Genomic DNA, 23,888 nt, shown 5'->3' on the forward strand with positions numbered 1-23,888 from the left:
AAACCAGCGGAAGTCGGAAGGGTTAATGTCTAACGGCGATGACGTTGGTCACAGTCATCAGACCATTTTGCAACTGATTACTTTTCCAAATGCAGGGCAAAGAAAGGGTCGAGAACAGGCCACAGCATCAAGCCCAATATAGGGGCTGGTTATACAAATGGACGAATTATCTTAGAGGGTACCAGAAACGCTGGTTTGTCCTCCAAAATGGCCTGTTGTCTTATTACAGGTTGGTTTCACTTATAAGAATTCATGGTACTGTATTGTAGGCATTTATTACAGCAGTGCTTGTCTTATACTAAGTGCAATTACATTACGATGCATTGTCACTGATTTTGTCAAAAATCCCCCTTTTCAAACACATGAGTCAGGCTGGGGATGCATCCAGTCCTAGGCCTGTGATTGTGCCTGAAGTTGAAATCTTATATATAAAATACTGTAAAATCATATTCTTTTAGGACATCTTTAGGCCTTCCAGTGCCAGCATGTGGTTGCAACCAATGTTATCATCTATATCTGACTTGAAGTTGAAATCTAATCTATTCTCTAAAATATGGGTTCATTTCTTGTTTGTGAAAACTTTTCCTTGGTTGTGCTCACTTCTCCCATTTGTCTCTTTGACAGGGAGAAGTTTCTGTGATAGATTACCTAGACAAAATGTCAATATTGTTATATTTCAAACATAATTTACTACAGCATCCTTGTCATCTGTATCTAGATTGTGCCCAGAGTGATGTACAAAAAATGTATACTGACAAGAACCATACATTTTGTATGTGTATAGACCATGCCATTTTGGTTAATAATGTACTGCAATGGGAGTTCCATTCATCGTTAGTAGTCTTGGCTTAGGACTAGTGTCTTACAGCAAAATCCGTCACTGATATCTTTAAATAGAATTATTTTATTTCTAGGAACCAAGCTGAGATGGCCCACACTTGCAGGGGAACCATTAATCTTGCCAATGCCTTTATACACACAGAGGATTCCAATACTATAGTTATATCAAACAGTGGATCCTCAACCTACTATCTCAAAGCCACCTCAGAAGTAGAGAGACAGAAATGGGTCACTGCTTTAGAATTGGCAAAGGCAGAGGCAGTCAAAATGCAAGATAATGGTAAGGAAATAAAAGTTAATATTTTATCTGTGTATGATTCAAACTTTAGACAGGTTACCAATTAACAGACTGAAATTTCTATTACATGTGCAAGATTGACTTGTCATATCCATGAATTCAAGAATCTACAAATTTTTGGCAAAAAATACTGAAGCATCAGCAGTGGAATAATTGAAATACATAAAAATAAAACATTATAATGCAAACACAAGAAACAAAGACTGTCTACATACACAATTTAGCCAACCAAATAAAATAGATTACACTTAAAAACTGAATATAAGGAAGACAAGAAGCCACATTAAAAACTAAAGGACTAGCAATATGAACTCCCACAAAAAAAGGAGAGACATTAGACTTATATTTTTCCCTAAACCACAGAAATTGGGACCCAAAATTAAAAGTACTTTCACAGTACATGTATATGGATGAAATAAGACGTGTACAATGTAAACAGTGCCCCAGGTCTAAATCAACATTGCACACAATAATTTAAACACAGCTATCAGGTTTTCTGAAAGCAGCTGATACAAGAGTAATCAAGGAAACCAAGGTTGTAGCCGTAATCAAAAGAATGTAATCCAGGGACAAAGACCAGACATGGAAAACAGACATACACAACAAAGAACATAAAGTGACTAAAATCATACATACAAAGTAACAAAAGCAAATGAGCAACTCGGACTCCACTAAAAACTGGGAGCATGGACCAGGTGCACCGGTACAGTTTCACTATACTTGATAAGAAATTGTAAATTGTTGTATATTTCAGAGAGTGATGAGGAAGAGGAACCACAGCCAGACAAAAATGAACTCCAGAATACAGTCAAACTTCTCATGTCCAAGTTGGAGGACATGAAAACTTGTAACGATCTAATTGCAAAGCATGGCAGTGCATTACAGAGGGCACTGTCAGAGTTAGAGAGTATGGAACTTGCCAGTAACACTGAACATGGAAGCAAGGCAAAAGTTATCAATGAAAGGGCTACAATGTTTAGAATAACTTCCAATGCAATGATTAATGTAAGAACTATTTGCTGAATTAACAATATTTACTTTTTTTATATCCCACCACAAGAAAAGGTATTGTGTTGTCCTCTGAAATGTTGCATGTCTATCCATTTTCCATCCTCTGGCAGTTTCCAGATGATAACTTTGGAAAATATTGAAGGATCTATTTCGAACTTTGCATGGTATTTGAGTATCATAAAATACAGATCAAGTTACAATTTCAATTTTGATATGATTGTTTGCACAAAAGTAAAGGCCATTTTTATTTGTTTTTACCCCCTCCCCCAAAAAAATATTGTTTTGCTATGTGGTGGGTATCATTTAATGTCCCATTATTAGATGCCATATTTTCAATAATCTACAAAGACAGTTTAACATTGTTCACTACCTTTTAGTCCAATCCATAATAAAAGTCAAGGAAAAGTATATTTAAAAGTCATACAACATTATCAATTTTTGTAGGTGAGAAAATCTCAGTAATAAAATCAATATTTTTTACGAATTTGTTTAAGCTTTCAAGAATGAATGGTCAAGGACTATTTAGACTATAGTCGGCGTCACATAAATAACATACTGTTAAAATTTGAATAAAAATATTTTCTACGACTTTATTGACACCTACCGTCGTTTAAATTGTCTTAAATGACTTGCTCATTCGTTTAGCCAAACGGCTTCTCCCTAAACATTGAATCGTTAAATTCCGGTCAGATTTTAATTCTAGGTGGCAATATTTACATTGTAAAAAGTCGGCCATGTTTACAGTGATCGGGTTGCTAGGAGATGTTGTTTACGTTTAAATGGTTTGTCCAAAAACCGAAGAACCCAGAATGCAATTCGGCGTTATTTCGGATATCTCGGATTTATTTTACGCGAACAACGTACAATACCGAGAAGTTGATCAAGCAGACGATTGTCACCGGAGTTCGACGGGAACTTACGCACTTCGTTTGTAAACAAATCGTCCCGTAAAAACCAACATGGCGGATATTAGTATGGGATTTCCCCGTAAGGATTTGTTACGCATGATTTAAGCTAATAAGCGTCTTGTTTTTGAGAAGCTGTTTGGCTAAACGAATGAGCAAGTCATTTAAGACAATTTAAACGACGGTTGGTGTCAATAAATTCGTAGGAAATATTTTTATTCAAATTTTAACAGTATGTTATTTATGTGACGCCGAGTATAGTTGACATTGTAAGCCACAGGCATACTCAAAGTCAGAGACCTTGACCATGGTAGCTTTAGTGATGGTCTCAAAAGTCTCTTTCTTGATCAGACAGGTATTGGACATTAAACCATCACTTATTGGTCCCTTTTCTTTTTGTGGTTTGCTAGCTTGTATAGAGCACTTTCAAGCTGCATAGCCACAGAGTCAACTTTCTTTTAGTATCTGAAATTTAATTTTTCTTTGAATCCTTTCTCTACTCAATTGGACTGATCCAATTACTTCAAAGGAAAATTTGAGGAAAACTTCAGGATGTTCAGAAAATCGCAAGTTGAATATGTGAAACCAAATCTTTACTTGTCTCAGATGTCTAATTCTATTGGTACGTATATAGGTCAGGGATCTTAGATCTTTACTAATTTGACTTTCAACTTTCAGGCTTGCACAGAATACTTGGAAGTTGCTCAGTCACAGACCAAGAGAATACAGAAATTATTTGATTATGAACATGAGCAGAGAATGAAGTTAGAAGATATGGTGGAGCAGCTGGCCAAAGATCAAGTTTCTTTGGAATTCCAGGCCAAGAAAACACTACAAATACAGAAAAATGGAAAAGAAAAAGGAGGTAGATTTTGAAAATACTTGAGGCCAATCCAATGTTTTTTTTGGTGTTTATCCGTTTCCTGACCCTTTGGTTTCCTTTTTTTTTATGACATTGTCTACAATATATGACTGTGAAGACTTTTTTAAATTCATTCTGTAAATACACACATCAATATTTTTAGGCAAGAAATACTTTTCAATTACAATGCTAAATTATCCATAAAAAATGGCCTGATTTTGTGGTCTGATGGGATTTTTAGATCACCTGGCCAAAGGCTATGTGAGCTATTGCCATGATTGATTGATTGTTGGGGTTTAACGTCCAAGCAGCAATATTTCAGCTATATTCAGAAGATGAACATGAAATGGATGATAAAATGAACATGAAATAATGATGAAATGAAAAATAGGATGGGACACAAAGACAGTAGGGTCAACAAATTTTGATTGCCACTAGAAAAAGGGAGGGTGGGTAAGGTCGGGCAATTTAGCCTCCTGTGGCGGAGCGCAGTGGTTCCTACTATCAAAAACCACAGCAGGGTTCTTTAACGTGCGAGGAACGTGGCATCTTTCCCAACACGGTGCACCACTATGGTTTGCGGTCAGGTTTTCCGTATTATAGCCTGACAACCCCAGCATGTAACATGCCAGGGGTACCCCATTCCACCACCTGGGGCACACATCCCAGTTGCTCTGTGGGCAGAGCGCCTAGCCCCCGGCTAGGTTTCTGAGCACTATTTAGTCGCCTTATACGACAAGCTTAGCACTGCTGCAGGCCTATTCTTTTGACACCCGGACCTGCACGGGGCGAATCACTTGTCGTCCGTTGTCGTCGTTAACAGTTTTTCAAAACTTGGTATGAATGATCCTTGGGGTATCCTGCATAGAACTGATGTGGGGATTTTTTATCTGTCCAAAAACATGGCCACCATTACTAAAAATAAAATGTAGGGGTTTGACCGTACTTTTTCGCATATATCTCCAAAACCGTTAGGTTTAGCTGAATTCTGACATGGGTAAAAGTGTTTAGCATGATGAGATCTATCTGTGGTCAAAATTTGGTGAAAATCTGTTGACCCATGTTGGAGTTACTGCCCTTTTTGGATGTTTTTTGCTATTTTTATTGTTATTATTTTAAAAAATCTTCTCCTCAGAAACTACTCTGCAGAATTCAGTGAAAGTTGGTATTTTTATTTTAAAGGGCATCCTTAACAAAATGACCGTTTAGATTTTTGATCTGTTATAAAGCATGGACGCTGTTACTAAAAATTGAACATTGGGGTCAGACAGCAGATATTTGCATATATCTCCAAAATGGTTAGGTTTAACCAAAATCTGACATGGGTAAAATTATTCAGCATGAAGAGATCTATCTGTGGTCAAATTTTTGTGAAAATTTGTTGACCCATGTTGGAGTTATTGCCCTTTTTGGACATTTTTTTTTTGTTTAAGATGTTATTACTTCAAAAAATCGTCTCAGAAACTGCTCTACAGAATTCAATGAAAGTTTACATTTTTGTTTTATAGGGTATCTTTAATGAAATGACAGATTTTTGATCGCTGAAAAAACATGGCTACCATTTCTAAAAATAAACTATGGGGTCAGACAGCAGATTTTTGCATACATCTCCAAATCTGTTAGGTTTAGCCAATAGCTTTCAATTGCTGAAATGATCCTTATTATAAGGCTTATAAATGTGTCCAATGAATCAAATGGAGTCAAAATTGTCTGACAACTTGTTAGAGTTATTGCCCTAAAAAGGCAAAAATTTAACCAGGTGAGCGATTCAGGCTTCTGGGAGCCTCTTGTTATTGATACATGAAAATTTGTACAAATGTATTTATTTCATTTTGGAGATATAGACTGCTTTATAGTAAATTTACAAGATGTTAGTGTATGTATTCATTGTTTTGTAATACATGAAAGTCCTGAAAGTTAGTTTTGCTGAAGCATGTGAAATGGAAACTTTTTATTTAGTGAAAAATAAAGGAGTCTGTTCAGAAAATATCGAAATCAGCCCCGAAAACAAAAGTGTTTGTTCTTGGATTAAAAAACTACCCCTAATCCTCCCATTTTTGTGAAAATTCTTTGAAACTGTGTAAAGGTAGAGTTTTGTGCCCTCCTCATAACTAAATTACGACCCAACAGTTTGTATTTTCTGTATATTAGTATTCAGATAATATTTTAACTTTAAAATAGGCAAAAAGAAAATTTCAAATAGTAAGTTGAAACTTTGGCAGAATAGTAGGCCTGAAACTAGTGTTAGTGAATCTACCCCTTCACTGAAGAAAGAATTAAGCTGTAGAATTCGGTTTTGTCAAGCATTTGTAATTAAATTTAGTCCTCAAATCATTGTTGAAACAAATGTCATTTGGAGCTTTTTCTTAACTTGACGTGGGTTTCATAGAGGAACAAATTTAAATGAAGAATTTCCTCAAATCCTCAATTTCAGTCCATTTGATTGGTCGAAATTTGCACTTTTAGAAGGATCTGTGGACTCTAAGGAAAGCACTAGATTAGTGATTTTCTAACCCATATTTTAGGTCAGAATTCCCATAGAGAAATATGCTCCAAATTTCCAGAATTTCAGCATTGAAATTCCCAATTGTAACTTGAAGAAAAATCATCTCCGACATGATTTTTATATTATTTAATTTGAGATTTGTATTGTAAGGTGTACAAAATCCTCTCTGTTCCATACAGTATCAATTTTTCATCCAGAAGTCATCTCATCGACTACAGTACAATTAAAACTGTAATGGTCCTCATGGAAGATTTTAAGTAGAATTTAATTTTAAAATACTTTATGAAAAGCCTTGACCTCATGTACATACATGTATATACTCTTTAGATTATTTCCCAAAGTTGCAGTTTTGATGTTCTTTTTCCCAATTTCTTGGACCCTGGGCCCCTTCCCCAAAACAGTAAGATAATGACTATAGGTAGCCCTTCTTATGTACAAGTATTTACATACACTTGTTATGCATGTACATGTATCAGTGATCTGCTTTTGACAATGTACTTCATTTTTGTGTAATAGTGAATAAAAGGCATTAGTGGTAGGAAAAGTTAATCCTTGACCTTAAAAACTTTATCCTGTTAGGCTAACACAAATTACATATTACTTATGATTTGTTATACATGTAAGTTAAAAAGAAAAGACTTTACCCTTTGAGTGTTTGGTAACAGGTATGTCTTTCAGGTAATGATACTGGAAGTCTTGTCATCCTTAATTAGATATACATGTATAACCAAATCAACGATATCATGCATTTAATTATATCAGAAAATAATATTATACTTGTCTAATTAGATCTTGTGTATGTAATAAGTTAGGTAATTGTTGTTCAATTATGCTAATACATGTATTAATGATCATAGTAGGACAAACATTGATTTTGTTTTTGTGATGAAATATTAATAAACTGACCACACTAATAGCCCATGTTTAAAGAGACATGTTGGGTTGAAATTATTCATTAAAAGTTAGTATTTATGTTTTTCAGAAATCAGCCAAAGTGTGTAAGGGTTTTATCATATTTGAAAACATATGGGGTTCATTGAGATAGTTTTATTTAAGAAAATTACCTCCATTAGTTGGACAACTATGAACTTTTTTTAATGGAAAATGATCAGATGAATTAAGGTACATGTAGTTTTACATAACAATGTATATTAGAAAATTATCTCCATTCGCTGGACAACTATGAAGTTTTTTAATGGAAAATAATCAAGAAAATTAAGGTAGTTTTGCATGTATATTAGAAGTTTGTCTCCATCAACTGTACAAATATGAAGTTTTTTATAACAGAAAAGGATCAAAAACTTATCAACTGTAATATCAAGTAACTATTTATATTTAATGCTGTTAGTAATTTGGTTTCAGCAACAAAAGGATCTGATGATGAGGATTTCTTTGATGCTTTAGACTACCATGCTGATGAGTTTGAGGTGGCACTTCCACATGAAATTATGACTAACAGGTAAGTTTATAAAATGTTATTATTTTGTTGGTGTTTGTAAAGTGTAATGAATGACAGTCGTATTTTCCCCTGACCAATATAGGATTGTGTTTTGTAGAAGTAACAACTTTTCACAGCTTCCTATCTGAAATTTAGTATGTATTTGCTCTATGGGGTCTATTCTGTAAGTTTTAAGGTAAAGGCTTGAATCAGACAGCATTTTCTTCTACTTCAAAAGTGGATTTTACTGTATCTTTTGTAACTGGAGCATGATTTGACTCCCAAAATTATTTTCCGCAACTGAGGATCGAACCCTAGACCGCTCTGTGACAAGCCAGTGACAAACCGATTTGGATAAAGAATTAATCCTTTAGCCAAGTTAATTAACTGGCTATTTAAATCTCACTACCTACAACAATGCAGGTAGGCCGTCCTGCCACACTTTTGTTTCTCTTTTTAACATTTATTTTCGTCTGATTTTGTCAATATCCGCTTTTGTTAGCTTCATAAAAATCATGTCTGTAAAATGTTGTTCTACATCATTTTTTCCAGTAAGCACATTTTTGTTTCAAATTCATTAGAATACATAAAGCTGTTGAACTTGTATGTATTATAGAGTCTGTCAATTATTTGTCATGGTGTGTTTTGTCTTCATATTAATGCCAGTTTTTCTTAAATTTGTTCCTTTTATTCAAATATTCAATATACCATTTCTCAGATATTGATAAAATTGTCCGTTCATTTAGCAACATGATAATATTTTTGCTGCAAATAATTGTGATTTACATGTACATGTATTTATTTATTCAGGGATGATATCTGATTTTGTTGATTTCCACTTCCTTGTTTCAGATTTAACATAAAATCTTGTTTCTGTTTCCTTTTTACAAATTTTAATTCAAGCTTCAACAACAAATAAAGCTCTCTATCAGTATGGAAAAAAAATGTAGTGATGTAGTTTACCTTCTTAGAAATTACCTTATCCTATTTTAGAGAGGTAGACCTAGGGTAAGGAACATAACTCATGAAGTCAGTGATATGTTTGTATTATATTCAATTTCACCAAAGCATCTCAAGCTTTTGTTTGAAGTGGAATAAAAGGAATCCAATGCTTACATAGGTTTGATGTAAAATGCTGAATACAAACGTTTGAATGATTTTTAAGAGTTATGTCTCTTACCCTAGGTCTTCTCCTTAAGTGGAAAAATATGTGTCATTTTTTTTAAATTGAGAAATTTGGAATAACTGTACAAAACCTTGAATTAGTAGTTAAAATGATTAATTTTATAGAGGATGTCACAAAATACATAATAATCAATGTATTTTAACAGAAACATCATGCCCTTCCATTCATCTACCAAGTGAGAATAGTTTACCTTTTTTTTTAATTATTTTAGAGTAATTTTCTTTGACATTTTCGGTAATTTTCATTTATAGAGAAAACAATTTTATTTCAGAGGTAATATAGGGTGAACAATGTCACTGAAATTGTAAGTGCCAGTCTCAGTAAGAATCAGGCAGTGGATGAAACATGGCATGAAAGAAAAACCACCATTTTGACAGTTGAATTTGACTATTTTCACCATCAGAATCAAGGAAAACAATCAAAATTTTCCACATCATGCAGGACCATTGAGTTACATTGAAACACACTGAAAATGAACATTTCAAGGGCAGATAACTCTGTAAAAAAAAGCCTCATTTTTCTAACAATTTATTGTAATGGAAAAAAAACATCCTTGATTGATATTTTATTGTCAGATTGGTGGGGTTTTGACATGCATGTTTCTGATTTTTCCCATTTTGCAAGATTCTTACAAAAACTTACACTTAAAATTTTTAAATTTTTTTAGACAAGACGACCATATTATCCCTGATGATAGAAGCAGTAACAGTAGTGACACAGAACTGGAAGGACAAGAAGCTAGAGTATATTCTCATAAAAATAAATCTGATAGTCCTAAACGAAGCGTAGGTTCACTAGTACTGAGTCACTGCATGGTAGTATCCAGCTTCTCTATATAAATTACAGTATTTTATTTTAACTAAAGTAGTATATTTTTGCAAATCATATTTTATTTTATTTTTTTTTTTGTTGTTGCTTTCTTTTCAACTTATGGTCGTATACCATTTTTTGGGTTACTGTGGTTTCAAGCTTTTTTGAATTATTGCATTTTGTAATCTTACCATGCTTGTTTAATGCCAGTACTGAATGCCTACTGTTGTTCCTTTCTTACCATTGTTTTTACCAACACTTTTTATTAACACTAACATACCTGTCATGGCTAGAATGATTTATCAACAACTTTATTGTTTTCCGGTTATTTTAACTGCCTGATATTTTCTGTATCAGGCTACTGTCAAAATTTTAAAAAATATCAGGCGATATCCAATGACAACCTAAGTCATAATGACTGTTATGTTGCGAATAAACTAAATAACATCAGTTCTGAACTTTTCAACATGATGTAACGTCTCAGACTATCAGGCTGTCTGATATTTTCTGTCTTGACTTCAAAGCTGCTGTTATTTTGTATTTATCCCTATGATTAAATGTAAGGTGTACTGTTAACCATGAAATTTTCACACCCTCATCTTTCTTTCACAATAGTTGTTAACCTACTTTCTGACAGTTTTAAAATTGAAATCATTTGTAAAATTGTGTTTTGATGTTCTTAGGCAAAAATTCCAAGTTTTATTTGCATGTTTCAGGTCTTTCTGTGAAATTAAAAGTATTGCAAAAATTTCGTAGCTTACTGTTGTGTAAGCAAGAATTTGAGAAAAAAATAAATACTTCTTCTGGTTGAAGTGCCTTGAATTATTTCATGCACTTAAGGCAGTACATTTTGGAATTTTTCATGTATGCAAACTTCAGCATGCCTGTGAAAATCTAAATTTTACTGTCATGAAATGTGAAATATTTTATATCAAAAGTTTGACAGAAGCAGATACAGACTCCCCCTTGCTTTTAAAATTAAATTTGCCATTCTTGTAATGTCATATGGAGAGACATTTCTCCAGCAGGTAGAGGTTTTAGTTATTTCACTCAAGTGTACACTTCAATCATACATCTTTTCCCCTTTTTTGCACATTAGAATGATTGTTTACATGTAACCATTTTATATTACCTTCTCACCTGATGTTTTTGTTAAGGGCTGTTCCAGTAAAACGTATGAGGGAAGGGGGAAGGCCACTTTTATTCTTGTATATGGGTGGGTGTTCGGGTCTCTTGACAAAATGTAAAGTTCGGCACAAAACATCGGTAGAACTTCTATGGGTGGCTCCCCTGGTGACTGAGTTCCTGCTCCAGGTTCACAAATGTACCTCATATCTTTTAATGGAACAGCGCTAAAGTTTCAATTTAATTTTAATACTGTATAGTTGAAATTTTTGGTATATTTTTATTTGTTACATTTGTAGTTTAAGTTGTAGAGTTTGCATTTAAGAACTGTGGATCTAATATAATCAAGAATGAAAATTTAAGACATTAAATGCATGCAGTAATTTCGGATTTTGTAAATGCCAAAAAAGTATTTTGAAGAAAAATTATTTTTTTACTGTTATCCAGAGTAAGTGGGAAAAAATGGCAAGAAAATATGGTGGTTTAATTTTAATCAAATTTTATACTTTTAAGTTTGTTTTCATCATCTTTGGTGTATCACTGTCTTTATCTGTTACTATAAGACCTGTCTGATTATTACATGGATCTGTATTATGAAACTTAATCTTACTTAATACTGCAGTGCCATCATTTATCATTACAGACAACATCAGTTGCCACAGTAGTGAAATCCACACACAAGAGAAATCCCAGTCAAGAATCCATTAAAAGAACTGAGTCTGTGGAGTCTACGGGTTCAGTGACGCACAAAAAATTCCGACGTCCACTGATTCCACCCAAACCAAACTATAGCCTTAATCTTTGGAGTATCATGAAGAACTGTATTGGGAAGGAATTGTCCAAAATACCCATGCCTGTAAGTCTACTGAATGCATGTACCAATAAATAGGCCTATGTAGTGCTGTGTTTTACAGTGTTTAATCGTTATCATGTTTAACTTGTACTTTGTGAAATTAGACTTGGATCACACTCCAAACACTCAGTAGTTTTTGAAAGCTTACGTTTTTTTCTACCCCATTGAAAAAGAACAGATAGGGAGAAACCAAACAAATGCACCCATGTAGAACTTAAGTAACTGTCTTTGTAAGAATCATACAAAATCTAAAAAATGTGATACACCTCAAGAAAGGCTACATATTTTTATTTTTATAATTAAGTTGTTTTATGGGTCAATACTATGAAATGTGTAATTATTTATTCAGATCTGCCTGCTCTTAGGAGATAATTGACATTGAAAAAAGGTAGATTCTATTGTGTTTGAGTGCCATTAACCGAGTTATCTCCTTTAATTTTGAAATCTACAGTGCATTCTATATAATTTTTATCTCCTAAGAGCACGGGTCATACGAAAAACCACATGTTTATTTCTGTTTACCATAACATTTCAAACAAAATATCAAAAATAAAAATATGTATGCTTTTTACCCATGAATCACATTTTGCATGATCCTTAGCTGGAGTCCTACATAGATACAAAATAAAAAATACTGAAATGAACTTATCAGTTAACATTGTGCTATGTTAATTTACTGAGATAATACTGATATAAGAAACTTAATTTGTGGACAGTACTTTAATAATTAATTTATAATATGTTTTTATTAAGGAGGTAGACCTAGGGTAAGGGACACAACTCTTGAAATTAGTGACATGTTTGTATCATATTCAGTTTCAGCAAAGCCTATCAAGTTTTCATTTGAAACAGAATGAAATCAATCTGAGTTACTTTGATGCTTATATGAGATTGATGTAAAATGCTGAATACAGACTTTATAATGATTTGTAAGAGTTGTGTCTCTTACCCAAGGTCTACCTCCTTGTTTCATTTCATTAAAGGTAAATTTCAATGAACCGCTTTCCATGTTACAACGTTTATCAGAAGACTTTGAATATTCTCGCTGTTTAGACAGAGCTGCTGAAGCAAATGATTCTGCAGAGGAGTTAGCTCATCTCGCGGCCTTCACGATTTCTGCTTACTCGACAACGACAAATCGTAGTACAAAGCCTTTTAACCCTCTTTTGGGGGAGACTTTTGAATGTGATAGGACAGATGATTATGGCTGGAGGTCGTTAGCGGAACAGGTAAAAAAGAGAAATATGTTTTTACTAATGTACTGTAGAAAATAATAATCAAAAAGATATAAACATGGATTATTGTTCAGTTTGCAAAAGTGTATTTTCCTGCCTGCTAGTATTTATCTGCAGAAAGTTTTCCAATTTAACCTCTGAATTTTTCAATATCAGTTGATGGCTCAAAATGTAATAAAAAAATGTAAAATAAAAAAAACATTTTGATGTTGGCTTGTATTGGGAGAGAATAGTATTTTGGTGGTTTGTTAGTTAGGCAAACCACAAAATTGAAACCCAGAGGAAATATTTATTTTACTTGGATAACAAACATATTCTCTGTCGATTTAGTATTAATGTACAGGTGTTTTTCTACAAATTTTTTTTGTATTTTTTCTTATTTTCACTGCAAATTATACATTCATCTCTTCATATAAAGTTTGCAGAACCACATAGTAAAAGTTTATTATGACCCAGTGATATTGTCTTTAAATACCTCAAAAATAAAGCTGTTTCCCTTGATAAAAGTTTCCCAATTTGTCCCGAAAAAATAGCTGAAAATAATCCAAAATACAGGACAAGCTACTGAATCAGAAGTAGTAACTTGTCCTGCATTTTGGATTAGCAGTGCTGATCATTATATATTCATGAGATTGAATTTCTATACCTCTACTACTTACCGAATTTATTACAGTAAAATTAGTATATGATTGCGTAAAGCAAAGCCTCTTGTAATGCATTTGTCCTATTGGTTTTGTCTTTTAGCAGCACTGGTATAAAAAATTTCAGGCAGTGACATTTTGTTGAAATTTTCATTTTGTTCTGTTTTTTTCTCCTGGTCTCACTTTATCCATAATGATTTCTTGGTCAAAATATCCAGTAACTTCATATAAGTTGATCAAGAATATCAACGGGTGTCATTTTTGCTTGAATTGTTATCGGAAGACGGAGAAAGTTTAGAAAAAAGGCCAACAATATCACTGTACTTTTATTTGTGGATGCCAATTTTTGTGGATAAGCAAAGATACACAAGTTCCTGGATTCTTGAATTTGTGGTTATGAGGTTTTAAATATATATGTCAATGGAAATCTCCTTTTTGTTGGTAACGGAATGTTATGGTTTGGCCTTCTCCCCCCAAAAAAAAATAGTACCCCACAAACAAAAGTACTTTCACAGTAAGATGCATTGTGAGAACTACGGAATGTTAAGGATTTGGCTGAATAGATCTTTCGATAACTTGAATTTTCATGCAGTTCTGGTATTTAAGAAACAAAATAATTGACTCTAAGAAAATGTGTTTTTGACATGATTCTGATTTATAGGTTAGTCATCATCCCCCAACAGCTGCCCAGTATACAGAGGGGCGAGGCTGGAAGCTCTGGCAAGAATTTACGATGGCTAGTAAATTCCGAGGGAAATATCTTCAAATTATACCGCTAGGTAATGTGTGTGATGAGATATGGTGCTGTGTACATATTTACAGTATATTGTGGTTATGGTATGGATGATAAGCAGATCTGTTTTGATTTCATAACAAGCAATTTTTTTTTTTTGTTATATAGTATTGTCAGAAGAATTTTAAAACCCAGAAAATTTTATTTTCTTAATTGGAAATGAAGTGAGATAAAATGGCAAATTTATTTGTGGAAAAGAAAGTACCAGTAATATTCAGTCTGTTTGCTCTCTGGAGTGTAATTTTATGAAATGGAAACTCACCTTCAATTTTTAATGTTATTATATCAGGAACTATAACTACACATGATTTTCTTCCCCTTTAGAACAGAATTCACCTTTTTTTCTCACCAAATTTTACTGCTTTTTTACATATTATTCAGTCAACTTAGCTATTCTTTGGCTCTGTAAAATCATGTTTATGTAACATTCTGAGTTCAACTGTGATTAAAACAGGTCTGCTTTATAGTCTTCTGTGAGGCTCCTTAGGGGCATAACAACTTATTAATAGAAAGTACTTAGTAATTTTGTAGCCATTCTATTTTAGGTTAGTCACCACCCGCCTATGGCCTCACAGATTTGTGAAGGAAGGGGTTGGGTTTTGTGGCAGGAGTTTACTATGACTAGTAAATTTAGAGGAGCATATCTCCAGATTATACCTTTAGGTACTCTGCCTGGCTCCTTGCAATGCATTTCACATAAAAACTGCTACAGTCATTTCAGTCATTTGAATTTTTTTTAATGCACAGCATTGTATTGGCAGCTAGTCAGAACTTTTTAAAAGTTGAAAATCACTGAAATTTTATTTGCTTATGCATGTTATGTGTAAAATTGTTGAATTTGAATACTCTGAGTATTTCTTGATTTTTTGGGTTATTTACTCAGATACAGATTTCTGCTTAACAGATGATATTATCAGCAGCATTATTGTTGTATTGCCTGAAAGAAGTTCATAGATAGAAAATGGTTTGGTTGGCAATATTAAACTTTAACATAGATAGAAGTAGTTTTTTTTTTTGGCTTTTTTTCATAACGTCTGAATGATGTAGCAGTTTTTCTGTTTATTTCTGCACACGTTGCAGCATGTAACTGTTAATGTTTATAAATTATCAGCTTAACCCTGCAACCTAGTGTGGTCAAAAGAGCTGTTTTCAGGGATAGAAAATAACAGTAGTCCGGTAGTCCTCTGGACTATCTAAAGTTTGCCTTATTTTATGTAAGGTTTAAGAAGAGAACCATCATTACCATCTACGAACTACCTGTTTTGCCTCTGAATCAGTCCTGTTGACCACCAAACAAATGTAGTCAGTGTCAAACCCTGGTTTTAACAATATAACAGTATATGTTCCTGCCTAATTCATCACTTCAATTTAGTAGCTTTTATGTTCTAGTTAATCATGAATCCTTCAGAACAGTTGTATTAAAATTAGACCTACTGGTACCATTCAGTCAATGCATGCAAGATATAACAATACTCCATTCTACTTAATGTTTTTTTCCTGTAAAACAATGGATTCAGAGTCATGAAAGCTAAAATCTGATTGACTGATTAGAAAACTCATCTGGATTCAAAGTCACAAAAGCTAAAATCTGATTGGCTGGTTAGAAAACTCATTTGAATAGAAAGTAGAAAGGAAATAATGACCTGGAAGCCCAGGTAATATTTTTGTTCCTCAAGTTTCTCTCAAATATAACTCCGGGTCACCAGTGACGTCTGCTGTCTTTTGATTGGCTGAGCAAATATGACATTAATTCATTTACTTTTATTTATACATTTTAATATTCAAATTAAAAACAAAATTACATTAATTCTTTTTTTAATTACTTTATTATCTTACAATACAAATGCACAATAATTAAGTTAATTTGGATAATTTCGTCATTATTTTTTATTTTATTTCATAATTGGCAATTTACTCATATATTGTGCATATCCATCACTGGTGACCTGATTCTATATTTTTAGCAATCATAGGGTCACTTATGATATTGACTAGGGAACCAGATTAAAAGAAGACAATTTCCGTGATGGAATGGGCAATTAGTTGGTCTAATTTTAATCAAATAACTTCCAGAGTAGTCAAGTAGTCAAAGATTAGTTGGGTACATTTTCATTCCTATGTAAGTTTTTCGTCATTTTAAAAAAGTTAGTGGTCAGATTTTTTTACTGAAGAATATAGGAACACATGTTTATTTGTTTCAAACATGTAACCTGTTTTATTGTACAAATAAGGTAGTCTTATTTAATAGTAACTCATGATAACTAGATGTGTGTACTTTTTCAAAACACAGCATCTTGAAAAATCCTGGCTTGAACATGACTGATTTAAACTACAGGGAAAAGTCCCTCTTTGACAGTGTAAATTCCTTCTTCACTCATATGAAAATATGAAATGATTTCTTTTAATTAGATGGTCAATGAGTAATTCAAGAATTCAAAGGTAGATAACTTTAAACAAATGACATAATTCTAGCATTTTTTTTATTCAATGCTGAAAAGACCAAACAGTGGTCATTTCAAGTATATAAAAAAAACTGGCTTCAATAATGACATCAAAATTCATTTTGAGCCAATCAAAATTATGGTTACAAATGTGTCAACTATGTATAATATGGCTCATTAAAATTATTAAAATTAATATTGAATGCTTGAAATTAATAATTATTAATTAGAATCAATATTCAATGTGGAAAATAGACTGGTCATTTCAAGTAGATATGACCGCTTCTAGTAAAAGCTACATGTAGATTAAATAATGACATCAATGCTTATAACCAATTGAAATGATGGTTTCAAATATGCCAACTATATATATATATGCTGAAGGCTGGGCTTTGCCACCAATACCAGTTGGTTCTACTAACATACTAAGGACGACTGTGGGAGACTGTATTTGTATTCAAGGTCGTTAAAAAACCCCAATCATTCATTAAATTCAACATTGCATTTGTTTTTCTTTAGATTGGAAGTTCTGGGTATTGTTTTGACATTATTTGCATGCATGTACAATGTTATTATGTACTTGCTGTAATGTTGGTAAGAGAAGTTAAAATATTCTTTAAAAATAGTCTTTTGATGCAATTTAACAAGAATTTGAGATTATTTTAACAAAAAATGAACTGCTTTGATAAAGCACAGTACATGTTATTATATATGTATAATCATTCCTCACAAAACAATTTTACTCAGGTATAATGGTTTTGTTGATTGTAAATGGACTTAATATAGACTTTTCTATATTTTTGAAGAAGTTTCTCATGATAAAATTGTGTTTTCAATCGAGGAAGAGTTATTTCCATTGATATTTAGTTAATACGACTAACTTTTAAATGCATGCACAATATAGATGTTAAGTCCTTCAGGTTCTAATGAATAATTCATATAAGAAAATTATCCAAAAAAAATGTATATATATATTTGTTTAGTATACAAGTTACCTCTTATTGATACTGAAAGTATTAAACTATCATTCATTTATTATTTGTGTTTCAGGAATTTCTCATGCAAAGTTTAAAAAGAGTGGAAACCACTATACATGGAGGAAAGTGACAACCACAGTACACAACATTATTGTGGGAAAACTATGGGTAGACAACCATGGTGAAATGGACATTGTCAATCATACAAACGGTGACAAGTGTCATCTTAAGTTCTCTACATACAGTTATTTCTCCAGAGATATTCCTAGAAAGGTATTGTAGTAGAAAATCATAGTCATAGATAGGGGTGGATCCAGAAATTTATTTAAAAAGGGATGTTCACATCCAATAATTAAAAATGAAGGGTTGCAGGCTATCATTTGCTAATTTATGCCAAAATTATTCACAAAATTTAAAAAAAAAAAAAGAAAAAGGATCCATTTCTAACACAAATTTACTGTATGTGATGTAACTGTTAGTTGTTACCGTAAGTATAACATAGCATATAACTTACTGACTTTAAATACAATAAAATAAAAGCAAAGTGCTCGTTAGATTGTGTTAAAGAAAAAAAAAATTTAAGTATTACTAAGCTGAAAATTGTAATGATAACAAAGCACAGTGCTTTGTTGACTTATGCAGAAAGTAAGCCTTATCAGTAAAGTAGTTATTGTAGACAGTTGAGAACATTTCTGTGGGGAATTTAGAAGAAAATGTTTCTCAGTTGAAACAAAAGAAAACCACACAAGTCTTTCCATGAATTCTTATTGGAAATGTGGTCTGAAATGCAGAAATGGCTTTCATTCCTTTTTAGGTGTTTGTAATTTGAGGTATAAATTGTATGAAATGCATTGCAATATCATCAAAGGAAGATAACTCTCTTCTCCATTGTCATTCTATTATAACTTTGAAATCAATTTCATGAAAATTCTAAGCTGTAAATTTGTCTTCAACTGTGTGCACACATTGTCTAATTTTTTTTTTTTTAGTTTTTTTAGTTTTGCTTAGTTTTTTATTTCTGAGCATGATTCATTGTTTTTCAGTTTTCAGATTCTAGAACTAAAAGATGTAATAAAGTGTAGCTATACAAGCTGAGATTTCTTTTACATTGTTTAAAACTACCCAACCACAGTTGTTTAAATCAAATTTGAAGCTTTCATTTAAAATCATAAATGGTCAAATAACATCTAAGAACATATATAGAAATCTACAATACTAACAAATCGTATATAGTATCAAAATAGATACCCTCACACACTATACACTCCTTACTGTTTTGAAACCTTTTCTCTATTGCAAATGTTCATGTGGTTTTTACATTCACAGATTCTCTATATTCCCTACAAACTTTGACTGCAAATTACACTCTATAGATTGTGAATATCTCCATAGTAACTGTGTTGAAATATCACAAAGTTCATGATTTTATTGGTCATTTCTGTAGAATATAGGAAAAAAGGAATGGTTTGTCAACAAGTAATATAAACAAATCTGTGGTCAGATAACATCAGAGATCTTAAGGAAATCTGCTAAATGAAAAATTCTTACAAAGCAACAAAATAGATCCCTTTAAATAGAAACAGTACATGCGCCTTACTGTTTTGAAGCTGTTTCTCTATTTCTTGCCTGGTCAGGTCTCAATGTAGTCTCTATTACATGCCTGGTCCAGTCTCAATATCGTCTCTATTACTTGCCTGGTAAGGTCTCAATGTAGTGTCTATTACATGCCTGGTCCAGTCTCAATATATCTCTATTTCTTGCCTGGTCAGGTCTCAATGTAGTCTCTATTACATGCCTGGTCCAGTCTCAATGTAGTCTCTATTACTTGCCTGGTAAGGTCTCAATGTAGTCTCTATTACTTGCCTGGTAAGGTCTCAATGTAGTCTCTATTACTTGCCTGGTAAGGTCTCAATGTAGTCTCTATTACTTGCCTGGTAAGGTCTCAATGTAGTCTCTATTACTTGCCTGGTTAGATCTCAAGGTAGTCTCTATTACTTGCCTGGTTAGTTCCATTTCCAACTTAAACATTTGTCTCAGTGTAGTCTTAGGAGAGCCCTTCCTTTTCCCTTCTGTAACCCATCAATGATGCTCTATAATGTCTTCCTACATTTGTAGGTAACTGGAGTGATAACAACTAAAGATGGGGATGCCAAGTGGGTGTTAACTGGTACATGGGATAAGAAGATGGAAGGAGCTAAGGTGTTGCATGTGGATGAATCTAATAAAGGGAAACCTGTATTTGAGACTGGTCCCCATGTCACGCTGTGGGAGAGAAAACCTTTGCCGTGAGTCTCAAATTAAACAAAATAATTGTTTTAAAATGGAGATGTGATGCAAGAATTTAGTTTTGATAATGTAACTGCTGTGCAGATGTTTTTTTCAAGCAAAGGTTACTGAACGAAGAAAGATTATCAAAAACTGTACTAGATAATGTGATAATTAGTGCTACCTGGTAGATGAGCTCCACGCAAACTGTATAAACATTGTATAATACACCCTTTTAAAATTAATTATAGGATTAAACAGTTATTTTTGGTTGTTGATGCATGTACGAACAGATCTGTGAGCTCCCAAACTCATTGAATGGCCAAAGGGTGTTCATGCAATATTTGGGAGTGGAGAGATTCGTTCATACATCCATGAACGGCCGAAAATAGCTATTTAATGACATCTGAAATATGTTGAACCAGTAAATGTATTTATAGAATCTAGTTCTGGGACAATTTAATTTTGGGGCAAATGTACTTGTAGTTAGATTTTAAGCATTTATAAGTATCTTTCCCCGAGCTGAAAATTACTTTCTGTAAAGTATCTGTACTGGTAAAATCAATGTGGATGTAATAAACTATTCTGACGGCTATATTATGCCCTTTAGTTCATTTCCACACTCTTTCGAACTACATGGTCACCAAATGGGTTTCAATCTGACTGGCGTTCATGCATGTATGAACTTTCTGAAGAAGTTCGTGCAAGTGTAAACTTTCTGGCAAAGACATTCTCGACCAATCAAATATAGCAACTAGAAACAGAGTGATACCAATATCAAGGTAGTCTTGGTAGGCTTCTAAGTGATTAAAATAGCACCCTAGTAAGAAATCTGCCCTACATTGTGTCAATGTGTACTTCATTATTCCCACAGAAAACTTGATCTTTTGGACAGTGTTTCAAGTTATAATAGCTGTCAATTATGATAATCTTGTCAAGGTAATTGACAGCTATTCAAACTTGAAAGACAGTATTGAAAAGATCACACAGGTGTTTGTGGTAATTAAGTAGGACACATTGATATAATGTAGGGCAGATTTCTACCTAGAGAGCTCCAACTATTTAAATCTCTAACTAGATTTTGTATTGAAATCGGTATTTCACTATTTCAAACTGCTATAAAAATATGATTGCAATACATGAATTTTTAGGCATTTAAATAGGGAATACTTCATGAGCTTCATATGAATTGTGTCATATGCAATAATTTTGGTTTCAGGTCTGGTGCAGAAAAGATGTACTTTTTTACAAGACTAGCAATAGAACTAAATGAACCAGAAGATGGTGTGGCTCCAACTGACAGTAGAAATCGTCCAGACCAGCGACTCATGGAAGATTGTAAGTGGGACGAGGCAAACAAGACCAAGGTTCAACTTGAAGATAAACAAAGAGCGGTACGGAAAAAACGAGAAAGTGAAGCTGAAGAAGCCAAACAAAAGGGTAGGTGATACTGCAAAAAACTATTTGTTTATTTTGGTAAAAGTTTCATGGTTTTTTGAGGTGTTGTCAGATCATGGGTTCTAGGTTTGAAATTGTTTATCAGCAACTTCATTGTTTTTCAGTTGTTCTTACTGCCTAATATTTCTATCTTCTGCTGTGATACTAATAAGTATCAGCAATATACAATGACAATGTTATGTCACTATGAAGTCACTGATAAACAATAACGTCAGTTTTAAGGAGGTAGACCTAATGTAAGGGACATATCTCTTGAAATCAAGGATATGTCTGTATCATATTCACTTTCATCAAAGCCTATCAAGCTTTCGTTTGAAACAGAATGAAATCAGTCCAAGTTACTTCGATGCTTACATGAGATTAATGTAAAATGCTGAATACAAATGTTTCAATGATTTGTAAGATTTGTGTCCCTTACCCTATGTTTACCTCTTTAAATGTCTTTAAGACTCACAGTGATGTTTTCTGTCTCAACTTCAAAAATGTTAAGCTTAATAAAGATATAAAATGTATATTCATGTAGGAAATATCCTTTTGTTGATGAAGTTCAACTTAAGCAGTGTTCTAGTTTTTTTTTTTTTTTTTAAATTAAGCTTTCCATGAGAAAACTCCAAATGTAGATTAACTTCACTATTAAAGTCTGTTTTCCAAACTTAACAAACCCTTTCTGAAATTCAAGGGCTGGTTGCTGAAGGGAATTTGAACATAAAAACTACTTTCCCACACCCAAATTGCCGTGGTTGACAGGAATGTGGAACAGTAGAAAACTGAATTTAAAGCTTTGATAGAATGATTTTATTGTTGATCTTATCTTTAATCATTTTGCAGGTGAAGAATATACACCATATTCCCCAACATGGTTTACAAAGGAAACTGACTCTGTCACTGGAAGCCCAATACACATGTACAATGGACAATACTGGGACGCTAAACAGAAGAAGGACTGGTGTAAATGTCCAAGTATATACTTGTAGTACCATGTGTTCTAAACTTTAGGCCTAGACATAAGTGCAAATTTATCCTTAGACCGCAATGGTCCAGAGTTTGAAAGGAGTGTGGTACCATTGAATGGTGAGGTCAAGGGTTGAAGTTCAAGGTCACAAAATGAGTGAGGTTGAAGTATTTTTGTTTTTTATAATAAAATTGACTATATGTACCAGTTGCAAATACAAGTATTAGAAATTGAAAATGTTTGATATGTAATCATATTTGAAAAGAAATATGTTGGTAGCACTGCACATTTACCAATAATGTACATAATGTTGGCAACTTGTAGTCAAAAGATGGCAAGCTCAGCCTTTAAAGCAATTTCAGTATGCTAAAATTAAAAACTTGTATCCTACTCTACATAGTTTCATCAACCACAAAGATCATCTATGTTCTTTTATCTTGTGGTCTTGAACTTTACCTTTCCAAAACAGCTAGCAAAATGTTTTTAAGTCAGAACGATTTTAGTAAAACATAGCTCTACCCACAGGAAAGACAGATACACGTAAATGACTTTTATTGCATGGAAAAATGACTCTATAACTCAATGAAATGTTAAAATTTAAGGTAATCCAAAGTCAATATCTTGGTTCTCTGGCATTTATTTTACCCATTTGTCAAGCCCCCCCCCCCCCCCAAAAAAAAAAAAAAAGAAAAAAAGAAAAAAAAGAAAGTAGTAATGAGGATTTGCCTTCAAAACATTCATGATGGAAAGAAAGTGTTTTATTTTATTATTATTTTTTAAAGTTGCAATGAAAATGCTTAAAAAGGCACTGTAAAAAGAGGAGGAAGGGTCTGAAAACCAAGAAATTACCTTAATGTAGCCTAATGTATATAGTCAAGGGACAGACCATTTAGAAACTAGCACTTCCTATGATATGGATGGCACATGGTAAATTTTAACCCAAGTAATTTTTTGTTCTCAAGTAATTTTCATTTCATATATATATATATATGTGTGTGTGTGTGTGTGTGTGTGTGTGTGTGTGTGTGTGTGTGTGTGTGTGTTTGTCCAATAGAATAAAGATTTTTTTTAAATCAGCAATGGAAATTTGATGGCTCAGAAAATGATTTTACATTTGCCTAAGAAAGCAACCCAATTTTGGACAAAATAAAAGTCATCTGCCCTTTTCAATGATTTTCAGTGCTTTTTGTAATTTATTTCTTGAACCATTGCAGTTAATCAAAAACCAACATTAGATTTTGAGAAAGGATGCATTTGCAATATGAAACAGAGGAAAAAATTTTGAAAACAAA

At 33.0% G+C, this 23,888-nt stretch overlaps 1 protein-coding gene across 6 annotated transcripts; it reads left to right on the top strand.

The window, feature by feature from the left end:
- Window positions 1–23,264, top strand: LOC148607159 (oxysterol-binding protein 1-like). 6 transcript variants are annotated; one of them, XM_088546947.1, is made up of 13 exons: window positions 1–229; window positions 915–1,120; window positions 1,893–2,143; window positions 3,733–3,919; window positions 7,785–7,881; window positions 9,714–9,789; window positions 11,625–11,837; window positions 12,818–13,063; window positions 15,049–15,166; window positions 17,995–18,194; window positions 20,037–20,206; window positions 21,406–21,626; window positions 22,473–23,264. In XM_088546947.1, the coding sequence occupies exons 1-13, from the start codon at window positions 90–92 to the stop codon at window positions 22,616–22,618; spliced, it is 2,271 nt and encodes a 756-aa protein (XP_088403073.1). In that variant the 5' UTR covers window positions 1–89; the 3' UTR covers window positions 22,619–23,264. The 6 variants fall into 6 exon arrangements, with proteins under 6 accessions (XP_088403073.1, XP_088403068.1, XP_088403069.1 ...); XM_088546942.1 differs by lacking the exon at window positions 15,049–15,166 and adding an exon at window positions 14,372–14,489 and having other exon boundaries at window positions 21–229; window positions 9,714–9,861; XM_088546943.1 differs by having other exon boundaries at window positions 21–229; window positions 9,714–9,861.
- Window positions 23,265–23,888: the final 624 nt, after the last annotated feature.

The sequence above is a fragment of the Perna viridis genome, chromosome 9 (genome assembly GCF_037379345.1).
Source record: "Perna viridis isolate PV_CMFRI_1.1 ecotype Kerala chromosome 9, ASM3737934v1, whole genome shotgun sequence".
Classification (NCBI taxonomy): Eukaryota; Metazoa; Mollusca; class Bivalvia; order Mytilida; family Mytilidae; genus Perna; species Perna viridis.